Genomic DNA, 16,188 nt, shown 5'->3' with positions numbered 1-16,188 from the left:
AGGATCTGTTCATCAACTCGTCCTTCCTCTCCAGTTATAATGTTGGAGCAATAGGAGCTACGGTTCTGGGGGTTTTCAGGATTTGTTTGAGAGGTGTTTCACAGTTTTATCTCGATGTAAAGCCTGCAGGCACACAGCTGTTCCTGATTGAGCTAATTAGTGAAGTTGACAGAAGTGTTTTCAGCGTTCTTCAGACAGGTGGTCTCACATTTCTGTATTTTCAGCAATTTTTTTGCGATTGAGTTCAGCTTTCAGCATTCCAACGCATTTTCTGCAGGAAAAGCATTTTCTCGTTATTCTCACGCTGCACACGTCAAAGAGCCTCATGGTGAGGCGTTCAGGGACCTTAAAGTCCTGCTGGTCAGACTCCAGGACTCTGATCTCTGATCTGAATGTTTGAATTTCCTTTAAAAAAGTCTATTGTCTTTTGTATTTTGATGTTGAGTGTTTATGTTAAGCTAAGCTAACCAGCTGCTTGCTGTAGCTTCATATATAAATATATAAATATATATAATATATAAATATATATAATATAATATAGTGATCTGGGTGAATACAGGATTCTGATTAGTTGCCTCCTCAAAGTCCATTACTTCCTGGTAACAGACACCTGGTCGGGTTTGAACCCTTAAACAAAGTCTTTTTACATGTAGTAGTTGATGTGATCCTCATCAGACCCTTTAATCACACGGTGGTGGTCCTGCACCAGGAACACAGTCTCAGGCTGAACCCTCACACGAGGCCGATCCTCATTTCCACAGCTTCAGCTCCGATTAGCTAATCCAGCTCCCGGGGGGACGGGGGAGGAAGGAAGCTGGATTGGATGCGCTCACTTTATGAAGGTAATAAATCAGATTCACAGAGAGACGGACCGGAGGGAACCGGAGGGAACCGCACCGAAGGAGAAGAAGAAGATCTTTAAAACCAAGAACATGATCCGATTCAGACTCTGAGACACGATGTCGACTTTAGAAAATATTAACTTGGAAAAAGAAAATGTGCACGATTGGATAGTGGACTCATGGGGTTAAAGTCTGATGTCTCATTACACACACACACACACACACACACACACACACACACACACACACACACACACACACACACACACACACACACACACACACACACACACACACACACACACACACACACACACACACACACACACACTCAGCTGAAGGATTTATGGTCTCCAGCTGAGTGGAGCAGCAATGAGAAACAGCTCTGACAGAGAGCAGAAACATGAGGTTTGATTCTGTAGTGTGATGGATCAGTTGGTCTCCACCTTCACTGAACTCTTCGTTGGTTTCTACGTCGTCAGAATGCTGATCGAATGAAAAACAACGACAAAGAGACGCAAAACAACCTCAAAACAGAGTAAAAGAATCTGAGAGGTGTTGGTGGACACCGTCTCTTGACCTCAGGATGAGGTCGGGGAGGTAAGAGGACATGAAGTGTCTCCAGATCTGCTCACAAAGAGAACATTCCCATCATCTGAGCTCATTGACATTCAGATCAACGTTTATCTTGTTTATGAGTTGTGAAACGTGGAATAAATCAGTGAAGCTGCCAAAGTAACGTCATCCAGTCCTCAATGAAGCAGGTCCTCCATGAAGCACGTCCTCCATGAAGCAGGTCCTCCATGAAGCAGGTCCTCCATGAAGCAGGTCCTCCATGAAGCAGGTCCTCCATGAAGCAGGTCCTCCATGAAGCAGGTCCTCCATGAAGCAGGTCCTCAATGAAGCAGGTCCTCCATGAAGCACGTCCTCCATGAAGCAGGTCCTCCATGAAGCAGGTCCTCAATGAAGCAGGTCCTCCATGAAGCACGTCCTCCATGAAGCAGGTCCTCCATGAAGCAGGTCCTCAATGAAGCAGGTCCTCCATGAAGCAGGTCCTCAATGAAGCAGGTCCTCAATGAAGCAGGTCCTCCATGAAGCAGGTCCTCCATGAAGCAGGTCCTCCATGAAGCAGGTCCTCAATGAAGCAGGTCCTCCATGAAGCAGGTCCTCCATGAAGCAGGTCCTCCATGAAGCAGGTCCTCAATGAAGCAGGTCCTCCATGAAGCAGGTCCTCCATGAAGCAGGTCCTCAATGAAGCACGTCCTCCATGAAGCAGGTCCTCCATGAAGCAGGTCCTCCATGAAGCAGGTCCTCAATGAAGCAGGTCCTCCATGAAGCAGGTCCTCCATGAAGCAGGTCCTCCATGAAGCAGGTCCTCCATGAAGCAGGTCCTCCATGAAGCAGGTCCTCCATGAAGCAGGTCCTCCATGAAGCAGGAACTCAGGAGGACTTATTTCTGCTCCACAGTTTCTCCTGACAGGTGAAGCACCAACCTGTCAATCACTCTGATCACCAACAGATATCTGAGGAAGAAACAGCTTCACCTTCGGCCTCTTCTTCCTCCTCTATTTGACAAGCTGTCTGTCACACGCACACGCACACACACACACACACGCACTCCCGTGTTATTCAACACCACGTTAATTTCTATTAATAGATTTGTAACTTGATGGTTACATCATCTTGTTTACGTTTTCAGGTCATGTGAAGGAGTGTCCTCACTAGTATAGAGATGTGAGTGTGTTTGTCTCTGCGCTCTAAGAGGCAGTAGAAGAAGAGGAGGAGGAGGAGGAGAACATGTGTTCCAGATGTTTCTGAGGAGAAACGTTCTCTGCCAGATTCTCTGAGGAGGTGATTTTAAACTAACGGGTTTTGGCGACGGACGACGAGCCATCACTCATTTTAATGTTTGAAGATGTTAAACGTTTTCATGTGAGACACACACACACACACACACACAGTCAGTCAGTCAGACACACACACACACACACAGTCAGTCAGTCAGACACACACACACACACACAGTCAGTCAGTCAGACACACACACACACACACAGTCAGTCAGTCAGACACACACACACACACACAGTCAGTCAGTCAGACACACACACACACACAGTCAGTCAGTCACACACACACACAGTCAGTCAGTCAGTCTCACACACACACAGTCAGTCAGTCAGTCACACACACACACAGTCAGTCAGTCAGTCTCACACACACACAGTCAGTCAGTCGCACACACACACAGTCAGTCAGTCTCACACACACACACACAGTCAGTCGCACACACACACACACACACACACACACACAGTCAGTCAGTCAGTCTCACACACACACAGTCAGTCAGTCACACACACACACACACACAGTCAGTCAGTCTCACACACACACACACAGTCAGTCAGTCGCACACAGTCAGTCGCACACACACACACACACAGTCAGTCGCACACAGTCAGTCACACACACACACACACACACAGTCAGTCGCACACAGTCACACACACACACACACACAGTCAGTCAGTCACACACACACACACACACAGTCAGTCAGTCTCACACACACACACACAGTCAGTCAGTCGCACACACACACACACAGTCAGTCGCACACAGTCAGTCGCACACACACACACACACAGTCAGTCAGTCGCACACACACACACACACAGTCAGTCGCACACAGTCAGTCGCACACACACACACACACAGTCAGTCGCACACAGTCAGTCACACACACACAGTCAGTCGCACACAGTCACACACACACACACACACACACAGAGCTGACCTTTGATTGGTTGTTTAGCTGTTACCAGGGCGACCGTCTTCTCACTGAGTCCATTAAAGGTGAAGAGACGCGTGATGCCTTCAAGGACACCTGTTTTAATCCGAGACACTACCTGGAGCAGTGGATCATGGGAAGATCTGAATCACACATCCAACACTTTATTTATGTTGTACTTTTTGCTTCAATAATAAAATTAAGTATTTGATGAATAAACATGTAATAGAACATGTAATAACAGTGAACTCGTGCTGACGTCTCCGTGCGTCCTCTACTCGCGTTCAACCTCACGTCGCTATGAATTGTGGGTAAACGCTGACTCACAGGAGGAGTAGATAAAAACATTCTGTTTGACTGAAGAAGTAGAATAAAAACAAACACTGGTTTGAACTTTTCTGCTGAGTTTTAATTTGATGCACGTTACTCAGATTCCTGCGATAGAAAACGCTGAGCGAGCACAAAGAGATGCTGCCCGGCACACAGAAGAACAGACGCATGCAGACCAGGACGCATGCTGCTGGACACCAGTAGAAAACACCACGAGTACAAAAGTAGAAACACGGAGGCCGACCGCGTCCCCACAGCGCTCCGACACACGAGCAGCTGATGACCTGACGGCAGAAACGTTCTGTCGCTGATGTTCAGACGTCGGCTGAACGCTGGAATGTTGTTTGGACGTTTAAACGTTGAGCGGCTCTGCAGCAGCATATAAGCCCCGCCCCCTCTGTGACGTGCTGGGTTTAACTAAAGCTGCGAGGTGTCCGCCGCGCGCACGCACGCGCGCGCACACACGCACACACACACACACACACACGCACACACACACACACACACACACACACACACACACACACACACACACACAGAATAAAAACGTTCAAACGTGTTCTCTTTGTTATTCATATTTCCTCTAATCAGTAAAGTGAATCTGTGATGTTTCACGTCTCAGCAGCACGTTGATGACCTCAGACGTGTTGGTGGAGATCATGTGACTGCTGTTGGTGGAGATCATGTGACTGCTGGTCGGTCAGTGTGGGTAGATTGTGTTTCTCTGTATAAATACGGACCGTTGAGATAAAGTGGTTCTAGACGTTAGAACAGAGGAACAGCGTATAGAAGGAGTCCAGACTGTGAGCACAAAGAGTTCTGGTTCCTTCAGTCTGCTGGATTAGAGTTCAGCTTTCTGTCTCACATCAAAGTCCAAAGACTGAAATCAATAAATTATATTAATAGATTTGTACGATATGTCAGAAAATAAAAAATAAATCTAAAAAACGTTTACATGACCCAGGAGGATTGTGGGAAACATTTCGCCAGAAGAGAAGATTAAATGAACAAAAGTGAAGATGTGACAGAAAAAAAGCAGCAGCGTCATCACAATGTCCCCTGTGGCTCCGCCCCCTCCTCCCCCCCCCTCACTGCCCGTTGGCGGAGGTGTCGTTGGCGTTGTGGGCGGGGCTCGAGCCCCCGTTGCCGTTGCCGGCGGGCGGCTGCACGTTGTCGGCCAGGTTGTGCGCGTGCTCCAGGAACAGGTCTTTGAGCACGCTCAGCTCTTTGCTCAGAAGTTTGATTTTGGCCTCCAGCCGCTCGTTCTCCTCCTTCAGCTCGTTGACGCGCTGCTGCGTGTCCATCGCTTTCTGCTTGCTGCGCATGCGGCTCTTCTTCACCGCCAGGTTGTTGCGCTCGCGGCGCTGCCGGTACTCGTCGCTGTCCTTCTCCGCCGAGGGTTTCTTCATCTCGCTGCTTGGGGGCGGGGCCTTAAGAGCGCCCACGGCCGAGGGGAGGAGCTTGGGGACCTGCTGGAGGCCAGCTACAGACGCGGTGGTGGTGGTCCGACTCTGGATGACGCTCACGCCGTTATTGTTGTTGTTGTTGTTGTTGTTATTGTTGTTGTTGTTGTGCTCGGTTGTGGTGAGTTTCGCCTGTGACGGCCGGCTCATCTGGGATGTGTTGCCTTCAGGTGCTGATCTCTGAGTTCTCCTCAGGTGTACGGGAGGAAAACAGGAAGCAGAAGATTCTTCAACTCGATGGAGCCTAGAGGACAACAACAAATCAATACATTAGTTATCAGGACGCCGATTATTTCACATGTATAGAAGAACAACTTCTATAACTTGTGATAACAGTGGAAAACATTCCGTTATTCTCCACCAAATGTTCTCTTATTCTCTACTAAATGTTCCCTTATTCTCTACTAAATGTTCCCTTATTCTCTACTAAATGTTCTCTTATTCTCTACTAAATGTTCCCTTATTCTCCACCAAATGTTCTCTTATTCTCTACTAAATGTTCCCTTATTCTCCACCAAATGTTCTCTTATTGTCCACTAAATGTTCCCTTATTCTCTACTAAATGTTCCCTTATTCTCCACCAAATGTTCTCTTATTCTCTACTAAATGTTCCCTTATTCTCCACTAAATGTTCCCTTATTCTCCACCAAATGTTCTCTTATTCTCTACTAAATGTTCCCTTATTCTCTACTAAATGTTCCCTTATTCTCTACTAAATGTTCCCTTATTCTCCACCAAATGTTCTCTTATTCTCTACTAAATGTTCCCTTATTCTCTACTAAATGTTCCCTTATTCTCCACCAAATGTTCTCTTATTGTCCACTAAATGTTCCCTTATTCTCTACTAAATGTTCCCTTATTCTCCACCAAATGTTCTCTTATTCTCTACTAAATGTTCTCTTATTCTCTACTAAATGTTCCCTTATTCTCCACCAAATGTTCTCTTATTCTCTACTAAATGTTCCCTTATTCTCCACTAAATGTTCCCTTATTCTCCACCAAATGTTCTCTTATTCTCTACTAAATGTTCCCTTATTCTCTACTAAATGTTCCCTTATTCTCCACTAAATGTTCCCTTATTCTCTACTAAATGTTCCCTTATTCTCTACTAAATGTTCCCTTATTCTCCACTAAATGTTCCCTTATTCTCCACTAAACGTTCCCTTATTCTCCACTAAATGTTCCCTTATTCTCTACTAAATGTTCCCTTATTCTCCACTAAATGTTCCCTTATTCTCTACTAAATGTTCCCTTATTCTCCACTAAATGTTCCCTTATTCTCCACTAAATGTTCCCTTATTCTCTACTAAATGTTCCCTTATTCTCCACTAAATGTTCCCTTATTCTCCACTAAATGTTCCCTTATTCTCCACTAAATGTTCCCTTATTCTCCACTAAATGTTCCCTTATTCTCTACTAAATGTTCCCTTATTCTCCACTAAATGTTCCCTTATTCTCCACTAAATGTTCCCTTATTCTCTACTAAATGTTCCCTTATTCTCCACTAAATGTTCCCTTATTCTCTACTAAATGTTCCCTTATTCTCCACTAAATGTTCCCTTATTCTCTACTAAATGTTCCCTTATTGTCCACTAAATGTTCCCTTATTCTCTACTAAATGTTCCCTTATTCTCCACTAAATGTTCCCTTATTCTCTACTAAATGTTCCCTTATTGTCCACTAAATGTTCCCTTATTCTCCACTAAATGTTCCCTTATGTTCTACTAAATGTTCCCTTATTCTCCACTAAACGTTCCCTTATTCAGTATTTCCCTCCATCTTCCTTCACGGTGAAGTGAAACCTCTGTCTTTACATCTACATTCATCCTGCAGAGTCTCAGCTGACCTGATTCCATCGATCATCACCCCCCCCCCCCCCATCATCATCATCATGTTCCTTGTAAAGACTGACGTCATGGCCGTCCGACTGTCCTCATTGGCCAGTAAACAGCTTCATTCTGCGGCTGTATTCGATATGAAAACATGCTCTACTGTGGCCTTTATTATTCGGTCAATTAGCAGCGCTCATTTTGATTGGTCGACGCGTTGCCATGCAGCCAAAGTCAGCTGGGTGGTGCGCAGGGGAAAGAGCTCCGGGTGGAAACAAACGAGCAGAGGTTGTTGCCTGATGTTGCATCATCGAGAGAGAGAGAGAGACAGACAGGGAGAGAGAGAGAGACACAGGTAGAGAGAGAGACAGGGGAACTCCGGAGTCATACGAGGAGAAGAAGAAGAAGCTCATCTTTTCAGATACTTTAAATAATATCGGATTAAACTCATGAAACACCACACACATCACTAAAACACCGACGACACGCTTGATTTTATGAATTTTAGAGCACTTTTCTACAACTTTTATGTGAGTGTAAGCAGCTTTACTGTCCTCTTAATCAACCTTACGGTCCAATCGATAAATAGAGCCGATAAAACGGGTCTAAATGTGACTTTAAACACATAACAAAACTACGTTTTCACTTTGACGCTCACTAGCCAGTTAGCTTAGTTAGCTTCAGGTGCTAACGAGCCTCTAAAGCTAAGCTAGCCGTTAGCGCTGCGAGTTAAAAAACACCGGTTTACCTTCACGGAACCTTCAGGACTCGACCATCCGTTAAAAGTAAAGAACGTCACCGTAGAAACCGTAGAAACGGGGAGTTTGTTCCGTGTCTATCTGTTTTTGTTTGGAACAACATGGACGAGGAGGACAGCGATTGCGAAATCTCTATTACCATGTACGGTCATATGCGGGCTCAGCCAATCAGAGGCCAGGTGGGCGGAGGCGAAGCGCACGGTTGGCCAATGACGAGAGAGTGATGCAATGCGCTCTGTGAATGACGTGTGATTCCTCCAATAAGGAGCGAGTGTGTTTTTCTGTAACGTGAGGTTTGTCAAATAGTTCATAAAGATATGAATTCATGTGTGAATGACGACATTTAATGTAGTTATACACACTATATTTATAGTACTACTACTATCTGTTAATGGTATAATAACGTGTACTATGTCATGCTTGTGTACACCTTAAAATAATATATAATACTTAAATAAATACACCTTGTGATGATGTAACAGGTGAGGAGACAAAATAGACACTGACGTCACAGAAACGTCACAACAATGATATAGCTATTTAGTTATATTTCTAAACAGGACGGTGAATCTTTATCGTGATGTTTAAGAGACAATATTAAAGATATAAAGATACCACATTCATTTCTGTTTCTGTTTGATGACGTCATGATGATGACATTAATGAAAAGTTTCACTTTCACACTTCACACTGTCTAAGTAGGCCTAATACACTTTCTGAGTACTATACTGTCTAAGTACTACACTATCTGAGTACTACACTGTCTGAGTACTACACTGTCTAAGTAACTAGGTACCAGAAGGTCTGAGTCTCATGCTGCTGGATCAGACCTAATATCAGGACCAGAAGGTGAGCAGAGACGGACACCAGGACAGGAAGAGATGTGGGACCAAAGAAGAAGAAGAAGGAAAGTAAATAAAGGGCAGATCCACAGAACGGGATCAGGTCTGAGTCTGGATCAGGTCTTGAGTCTTCAGTCGACAGAGGGCGCACTGGTTCCTCCGCAGCCTCCAGAGCCGTGACATGAACTCTTTAGCCCCGCACGGAGCCCTGGTCTCTCTCTGAGATCCGGCTCACATCAGATCCAATAAACTCACATAAATCATGTAGAGCGAAAATAAAGAGTTTTTATGAATTATTCATCCGGAACATTCAGAGATATGTTGATATATGTTTCACATCATAAGAAAAGAAACAATAAATACATAAACTCTTTATTTATCATTCAGTTTATTCTTAAAATAATATATATATTATAATGTCTCCACACATCATCACACATTCAAAACATCTGGATCATAAACGTAATAACGTGCTAATAACGTGTTATTATCGTGTTACTAACGTGTTAATGATCCTCCTCTCGCTGATGTGAGCCGCTCCCTCGTCACCAGACTCGTTCTCTAATCCGTCACTTTAACAAACAATGAATCCTGAGCCTCATAATCCATAATTCATGAGCATTTAAGACTCACAGAGACCAGTAGACCGGGTCCGGCTCCTTCAAGGTCTCTGTGGGACTTTAGTGGATCTGCTTTAGTTTTGTCAGAATACAGAAAAAACAGTTCAGTGGAAATAATTCTATAAAACGCCCGTGTGTGTGTGCGCGTGTGTTTTAGTGTGTGTGTGTGCGCGTGTGTTTTAGTGTGTGTGTGTGCGCGTGTGTTTTAGTGTGTGTGTGTGCGCGTGTGTTTTAGTGTGTGTGTGTGCGCGTGTGTTTTAGTGTGTGTGTGTGCGCGTGTGTTTTAGTGTGTGTGTGTGTGTGTGTGTTTTAGTGTGTGTGTGTGTGTGTGTGTGTTTTAGTGTGTGTGTGTGTGTTTTAGTGTGTGTGTGTGTTTTAGTGTGTGTGTGTGCGCGTGTGTTTTAGTGTGTGTGTGTGTGTGTGTGTTTTAGTGTGTGTGTGTGTGTGTGTTTTAGTGTGTGTGTGTGTGTTTTAGTGTGTGTGTGTGTGTGTTTTAGTGCATGTGTGTGATTTAGTGTGTGTGTTTGTGTTTTAGTACATGTGTACATGTGTTAGTGTTAGTGTGTGTGTGTTAGTGTTAGTGTGTGTTTTAGTGTGTGTGTGTGTGTGTGTTAGTGTGTGTGTGTGTGTTTTAGTACATGTGTATGTGTGTTTTAGTGTGTGTGTGTGTTTTAGTGTGTGTGTGTGTGTGTTAGTGTTAGTGTGTGTGTGTTTTAGTGTGTGTGTGTGTGTTAGTGTTAGTGTGTGTGTGTTTTAGTGTGTGTGTGTGTGTGTGTGTGTGTGTGTGTGTTAGTGTTAGTGTGTGTGTGTTTTAGTGTGTGTGTGTGTGTGTGTTAGTGTTAGTGTGTGTGTGTTTTAGTGTGTGTGTGTGTGTGTGTGTGTGTGTGTTAGTGTGTGTGTGTGTGTGCCCCTCCCTCCTGCTCTCCTATATAAACGTACTGTGACAGCTCACCGTTCACTGAGCAGCAGGACTCCCTTAGAACCCGGTCCTCTCTGCCCCGGATCAGAGGTATAGAAGCTGTTCTTTTCTCCCCGGACTTCGGTGCATATTTTGTCCAAACTGGATTCTCGGAGCTCGTCTCCATGCATGCCCGGCTTTAGGTTCTCCATGGAGCTCTCGAACCTGTACGAGGCCGCGCCTCGACCCCCGATGACCCACGTCCAGCAGCCCTCCTCCGGCTACAGAGACCCGTCGGACCTGCAGGGCGGTGAGATCGGAGACAGCGAGACCTCCATCGACCTGAGCGCCTACATCGACCCGGCGGCTTTCAACGACGACTTCCTGGCGGACCTGTTCCACCACAGCAGCTCCCGGCAGGACAAGCTCAAGATCATGAACGGAGAGTACGAGTCGGTGCCGTGCGGTCCGGGTCCGGGTCCCCAGCAGCACTACATGTCCAACTACATGGAGTCCAAGCTGGAGCCGCTCTACGAGCACAACCCGCAGCGCATTCGACCGGTGGCCATCAAGCAGGAGCCGCGGGACGACGAGGACGTGAACCCGGGTCTGCCTCCCACCTACCACCACCCGCACCCGCACTCCCAGCAGTACTCCCAGCATTCCCAGCAGCAGCAGCCGCACCTCCAGTACCAGATCGCGCACTGCGCGCAGACCACCATGCACCTCCAGCCGGGACACCCGACTCCTCCACCGACTCCGGTGCCCAGTCCGCACCAGCACCACCATCACAACCACCACCAGCACCAGCAGCAGGGCGGCCTGAAGCTGCTAGATCAGCACCGAGGAGTTGGTGGAGGCAAGTCCAAGAAGAACGTGGACAAAGGCAGTCCGGAGTACCGACTGAGGCGCGAGCGCAACAACGTGGCCGTGCGCAAGAGCCGCGACAAGGCGAAGATCCGCAACATGGAGACGCAGCACAAGGTGGTGGAGCTCAGCACCGACAACGACAGACTGAGGCGGCGGGTGGAGCACCTGACCCGCGAGCTGGACACGTTACGGGGCATCTTCAGACAGCTGCCGGACGGGTCCTTCAAACCCATGGGCAGCTGAGGGACTACCGGGGACAGGGACCGGACCGGACCGGACCGGACCGGGACTCTGCTGGATTTACACTCGCTAACGGTTCTACGTGTCTTCATGCGTGAGACAGACTGAGGCAGCTGGTGTTCACTGAAAAACACGAACAACTCTCCAGAGAAACACTTTGATTCTGGAACTAAAGAGAAAAAACACTTTTTATATAAAACAGAAACTTTGAGACACAAAGACACGAGACGCTTCATCTGGTCCCTCTGGTCCCTCTGGTCCCTCTGGTCCCCCCACTGGTCCAGACTGAGGACATAAGACTCTCTGTCTCTCCCTGTCTCTCTCTCTCCCTGTCTCTCTCTCTCTCTCTCTCTCTCTCTCTCTGTCTCTCTCTCTCCCTGTCTCTCTCTCTCTCTCTCTCTCTCTCTCTCTCTCTCTCTCTCTCTCCCTGTCTCTCTCTCTCTCCCTGTCTCTCTCTCTACCTGTCTCTCTCTCTCTCCCTGTCTCTCTCTCTCTCTCTCTCTCTCTCTCCCTGTCTCTCTCTCTGTGCCTTCTCTAAAGCCAATAAGCTGGTCCCTGCAGCTCCTCAGAGGAGCGCTTGTTTTATGTGCCTTGTCCTCCACACACTCACATATCAGAGCAGCTAAAGGGGGACGGGAGGAGTCCAGACCTCCAGACCCTCATCCAGGTCCGTCAGACCAGAGACCTGGAGGTCTGTCTCACTTCAAAGGTTTGTCATGCTTGAACAGAAACAGTGATGATGATGATGATGCTTCTTCATCTCAGTAACAAGGTGTCTTTCCTCTCTTTGTTCTCTAAAAGTTGATGTTTTGTGTTTGTATGAACGATAATAATAATAATAATAATAATAATAATAATAATAATATCTGAGAACGCCAAAGTGACAAAAACAAACTCATAAAAACTGGAACAGAGTCTGTCTCTCTGTCGTGTCCTCTGAAAACCAGACCGCTCTGGACCTGCAGCTGTAGACCTGCAGCTAGACCTGCAGCTGTAGACCTGCAGCTAGACCTGCAGCTGTAGACCTGCAGCTGTAGACCTGCAGCTGTAGACCTGCAGCTGTAGACCTGCAGCTAGGCCTGCAGCTGTAGACCTGCAGCTAGACCAGCAGCTGTAGACCTGCAGCTAGACCAGCAGCTGTAGACCTGCAGCTGTAGACCTGCAGCTGTAGACCTGCAGCTCTATGTGGAGGTTCAGTGTCTCCTGCAGTGACACCAGACCATCTGTTATAAAACAGAGTGAACAGGTTTCTATGCAACATGAGTCTGCTCCTCGCACACACACACACACACACACACACACACACACACACACACACACACACACACACGGTGCCTTCTGATCTGAGGTGACCGTTGACCTCCTGCTGTGGTGTCGGAGAGGAAAGAGGAAGCTCTTTGTTTGTTTGTTTGTTTCAAAGTTTTGTCTGAATTGTAAAGTGCGTCTACATATACATGAATATATGCATATGTAGATAAAATACCAAAAATCTGAATTATTATAATAAAGAGCTTGTTTTATCACATTCTGCTGTGTTGTTGGATTCTTTTGTTGATTCTAGTTTTCACTCTGAACATAAATTCATATTTCATATTCTATATATTACATTATAAATATATTCATATTGATCTGCAGCCAGTAGGAGGCGCTCACACAGACTCATCGTTACTCACTTTATTATGAAAGAACCGTCACAATCATTTCATATTTACTCATAACTCTAAACGTCACCGTCAGTAAAATCAATAACAGCTGATTACAACTAGACACATTTAAATCTGTTTGACTATTATCTATATCTATAGATATATAGATATATTATTTATATTATATTATTTATTTTAAATGACTACTATATGAACAAAAGGTCAGTGACGTTTGGTTTGTAAACACTTTAAACAGCAGCAGTTATAACACAGTTATAATGATTCTGATAATAGATATTCAGCTGATGCAGGATCACCCTCACTCCTCGTCCTCCTGGACCCGACTGCTGCATTTGAGACAGTGGATCACACGATCCTCCTAGAGCACCTCCACACCACCACTGGACTACCAGACTCTGCACTCAGGTGGTTTCAGTCCTTTCTGCAGAACTGAATATGTCTCACTGGGAAGATGCAAGTCCAGACCGCTCCCAGTCTCCTGTGGTGTTCCGCAAGGGTCGGTCCTCGGCCCCGTCCTCTTCATCACCTACATGCTCCCCCTCGGTCGTGTCATCAGCAGACGTAGGATGTCTTTCCACCGTTATGCTGACGACACACAGCTCTACATCAAAGCCGCCCCGAGCCCCTCTGCAGCCATGTCACGTCTCACCGCCTGTCTTGGGGAGATAAAGGCGTGGATGAGCAGCAACTTTCTCCAGTTAAACAGGAGCAAAACCGAAGCCCTCCTTGTTGGCACTCCACACCAGGTTCAGTCATCCTCCATAACTCATCTCACCTTCGACGGTCAGGTCATCCCCTCTCCTCCACAGTCACTAATCTGGGAGCTAGGTTTGACCCTCACCTGACCTTTAAAGACCGTATAAGAAACCTGTGCAAAACCTCCTTTTATCATCTCAAAAACATCTCCAGACTCCGCCCACTTTAACCCCGTCAGCTGCAGAGAAGCTCGTCCTCACCTTTATCTCCTCAGGACTGGACTACTGTAACTCACTCTACACTGGGATCACTGGCAAGAGCATCCAGAAGCTGCAATACATCCTGATGAGAGTCCGGAGGTATGAACACCCATTCTACACTCACTACACTGGCTCCCTGTCTCATTCCGGATTGACTACAAAGTCCTACTACTCACACATAAATGCATAAATGGTCATGCACCTCCCTACCTACAAGAACTCATCACTCCCCAAACCTCCACCCGCACCCTCAGACCTTCAAACAGCTCGCTCCTCCGGGTCCCCAACACCAAGCTCCACACCATGGACCGCTCCACACCAAGCTCCACACCAAGCTCCACACCAAGCTCCACACCATGGACCGCTCCACACCAAGCTCCACACCAAGCTCCACACCAAGCTCCACACCATGGACCGCTCCACACCAAGCTCCACACCAAGCTCCACACCAAGCTCCACACCAAGCTCCACACCAAGCTCAACACCAAGCTCCACACCAAGCTCCACACCAAGCTCCACACCAAGCTCCACACCAAGCTCAACACCAAGCTCCACACCAAGCTCCACACCAAGCTCCACACCAAGCTCCACACCAAGCTCCACACCAAGCTCCACACCAAGCTCCACACCAAGCTCCACACCAAGCTCCACACCAAGCTCCACACCAAGCTCCACACAAAGCTCCACACCAAGCTCCACACCAAGCTCCACACCAAGCTCCACACCAAGCTCCACACCAAGCTCCACACCAAGCTCAACACCAAGCTCCACACCAAGCTCCACACCAAGCTCCACACCAAGCTCCACACCAAGCTCCACACCAAGCTCCACACCAAGCTCCACACCAAGCTCCACACCAAGCTCCACACCAAGCTCCACACCAAGCTCAACACCAAGCTCCACACCAAGCTCCACACCAAGCTCCACACCAAGCTCCACACCAAGCTCCACACAAAGCTCCACACCAAGCTCCACACCAAGCTCCACACCAAGCTCCACACCAAGCTCCACACCAAGCTCCACACCAAGCTCCACACCAAGCTCCACACCAAGCTCCACACCAAGCTCCACACCAAGCTCCACACCAAGCTCCACACCAAGCTCCACACCATGGGCGACCGAGCCTTTGGAACAGTCTCCCTGACCACCTGAGGGCAACACAGACGCTGGACTCTTTTAAGACCGGCCTAAAAACCTTTTTATTCAGGAAGGCGTTTCTGACCTTGTTCTAAATCACTGTCAGTTTTCTATCATGCTTATGTTTAACTATGTTATAACTATATTATAACTACGTACTGTCTCTGTGGCACTCTGAGAGTTTCTGAATGAAAAGTGAGTTACAAATAAAATGCATTATTATTATTATTATTATTATTATTAACTTTATCTTCATGTGTGTAAGAGATTTTAAATATACATCTTGAAAACTGCAAACCTCTCTACGTCATGTTTTTATGTTTGTTGAGTTCTCAGTAGTGATAACTAAATGATATGATTATTATACATATTACAAACAAAAACACTTTAAAAACTCTAAAACAATAATTTAAATGAATAATTTCTTTTCAGACACTATGCTACGCTGATCACCGTAACATGTGTGGTGTTTGTTATAAATGTATGTTGGTACATAGAGGGTGATAAGAAGCTGTACATGGAGGGACTTAGGACCCAGGGGAATGTAGGTGAAGGAAACAGGAAGAGATGGAAGAGACGCCACACAAACAGCTGTTCACCGCTCGCTCCAACCAGCCGGTTCTTATGTTCAAAATGTCCAAAATGTCCGCTTAACAATAAAAAAAAACTGCATTAACGCGCAATCAAATAATTGTCGGCGTTACTTAGTTAATGTGTTAACATGCCCAGCACTAATATATATAAATATAACTTTATGACTGTATGAGTATAATTATTAAACCTGTGTGAGATAAACATCGTTTTCATGCTGTGTCACTTTAATGTTCCCGCCGCAAGGAATTATGGGTCACAATTATCTCCTTTCCTTTGGTAAAGGAAGGTCCAGTGTTTCCTGTGCTAAAGGAGAGAGGAAAGGAAGCATTGGAAGCACCTTTCCTTAAC

The 16,188-nt window shown here is 46.4% G+C and overlaps 2 protein-coding genes across 2 annotated transcripts; one reads left to right on the top strand and one right to left on the bottom strand.

Annotated features, from left to right (window-relative positions):
• Positions 1–4,030: 4,030 nt before the first annotated feature.
• Positions 4,031–8,146, bottom strand: cebpg (CCAAT enhancer binding protein gamma). Its single transcript, XM_079164119.1, has 2 exons — positions 8,007–8,146; positions 4,031–5,673 (listed from the first exon to the last, which is right to left on the bottom strand). The coding sequence occupies exon 2, from the start codon at positions 5,577–5,579 to the stop codon at positions 5,055–5,057; it is 525 nt and encodes a 174-aa protein (XP_079020245.1). The 5' UTR covers positions 5,580–5,673; positions 8,007–8,146; the 3' UTR covers positions 4,031–5,054.
• Positions 8,147–10,448: 2,302 nt separating this feature from the next.
• On the top strand, positions 10,449–13,011 carry cebpa (CCAAT enhancer binding protein alpha). The gene has a single exon (XM_079163936.1). The coding sequence runs from the start codon at positions 10,566–10,568 to the stop codon at positions 11,487–11,489; it is 924 nt and encodes a 307-aa protein (XP_079020062.1). The 5' UTR covers positions 10,449–10,565; the 3' UTR covers positions 11,490–13,011.
• The last annotated feature ends 3,177 nt before the right edge of the window (positions 13,012–16,188 follow it).

The sequence above is a fragment of the Pholis gunnellus genome (genome assembly GCF_910591455.1).
Source record: "Pholis gunnellus genome assembly, chromosome: 1".
Taxonomy (NCBI): domain Eukaryota; kingdom Metazoa; phylum Chordata; class Actinopteri; order Perciformes; family Pholidae; genus Pholis; species Pholis gunnellus.
The sequence above is the reverse complement of the archived record's forward strand: the minus strand, read 5'-3'. Positions and strand labels throughout refer to the sequence as shown.

What these genes read in the sequence shown, in the direction of transcription:
- cebpg (XM_079164119.1), bottom strand. Translation starts at nt 5,579, where the DNA reads ATGAGCCGGCCGTCACAGGCGAAACTCACCACAACCGAGCACAACAAC.
- cebpa (XM_079163936.1), top strand. Translation starts at nt 10,566, where the DNA reads ATGCCCGGCTTTAGGTTCTCCATGGAGCTCTCGAACCTGTACGAGGCC.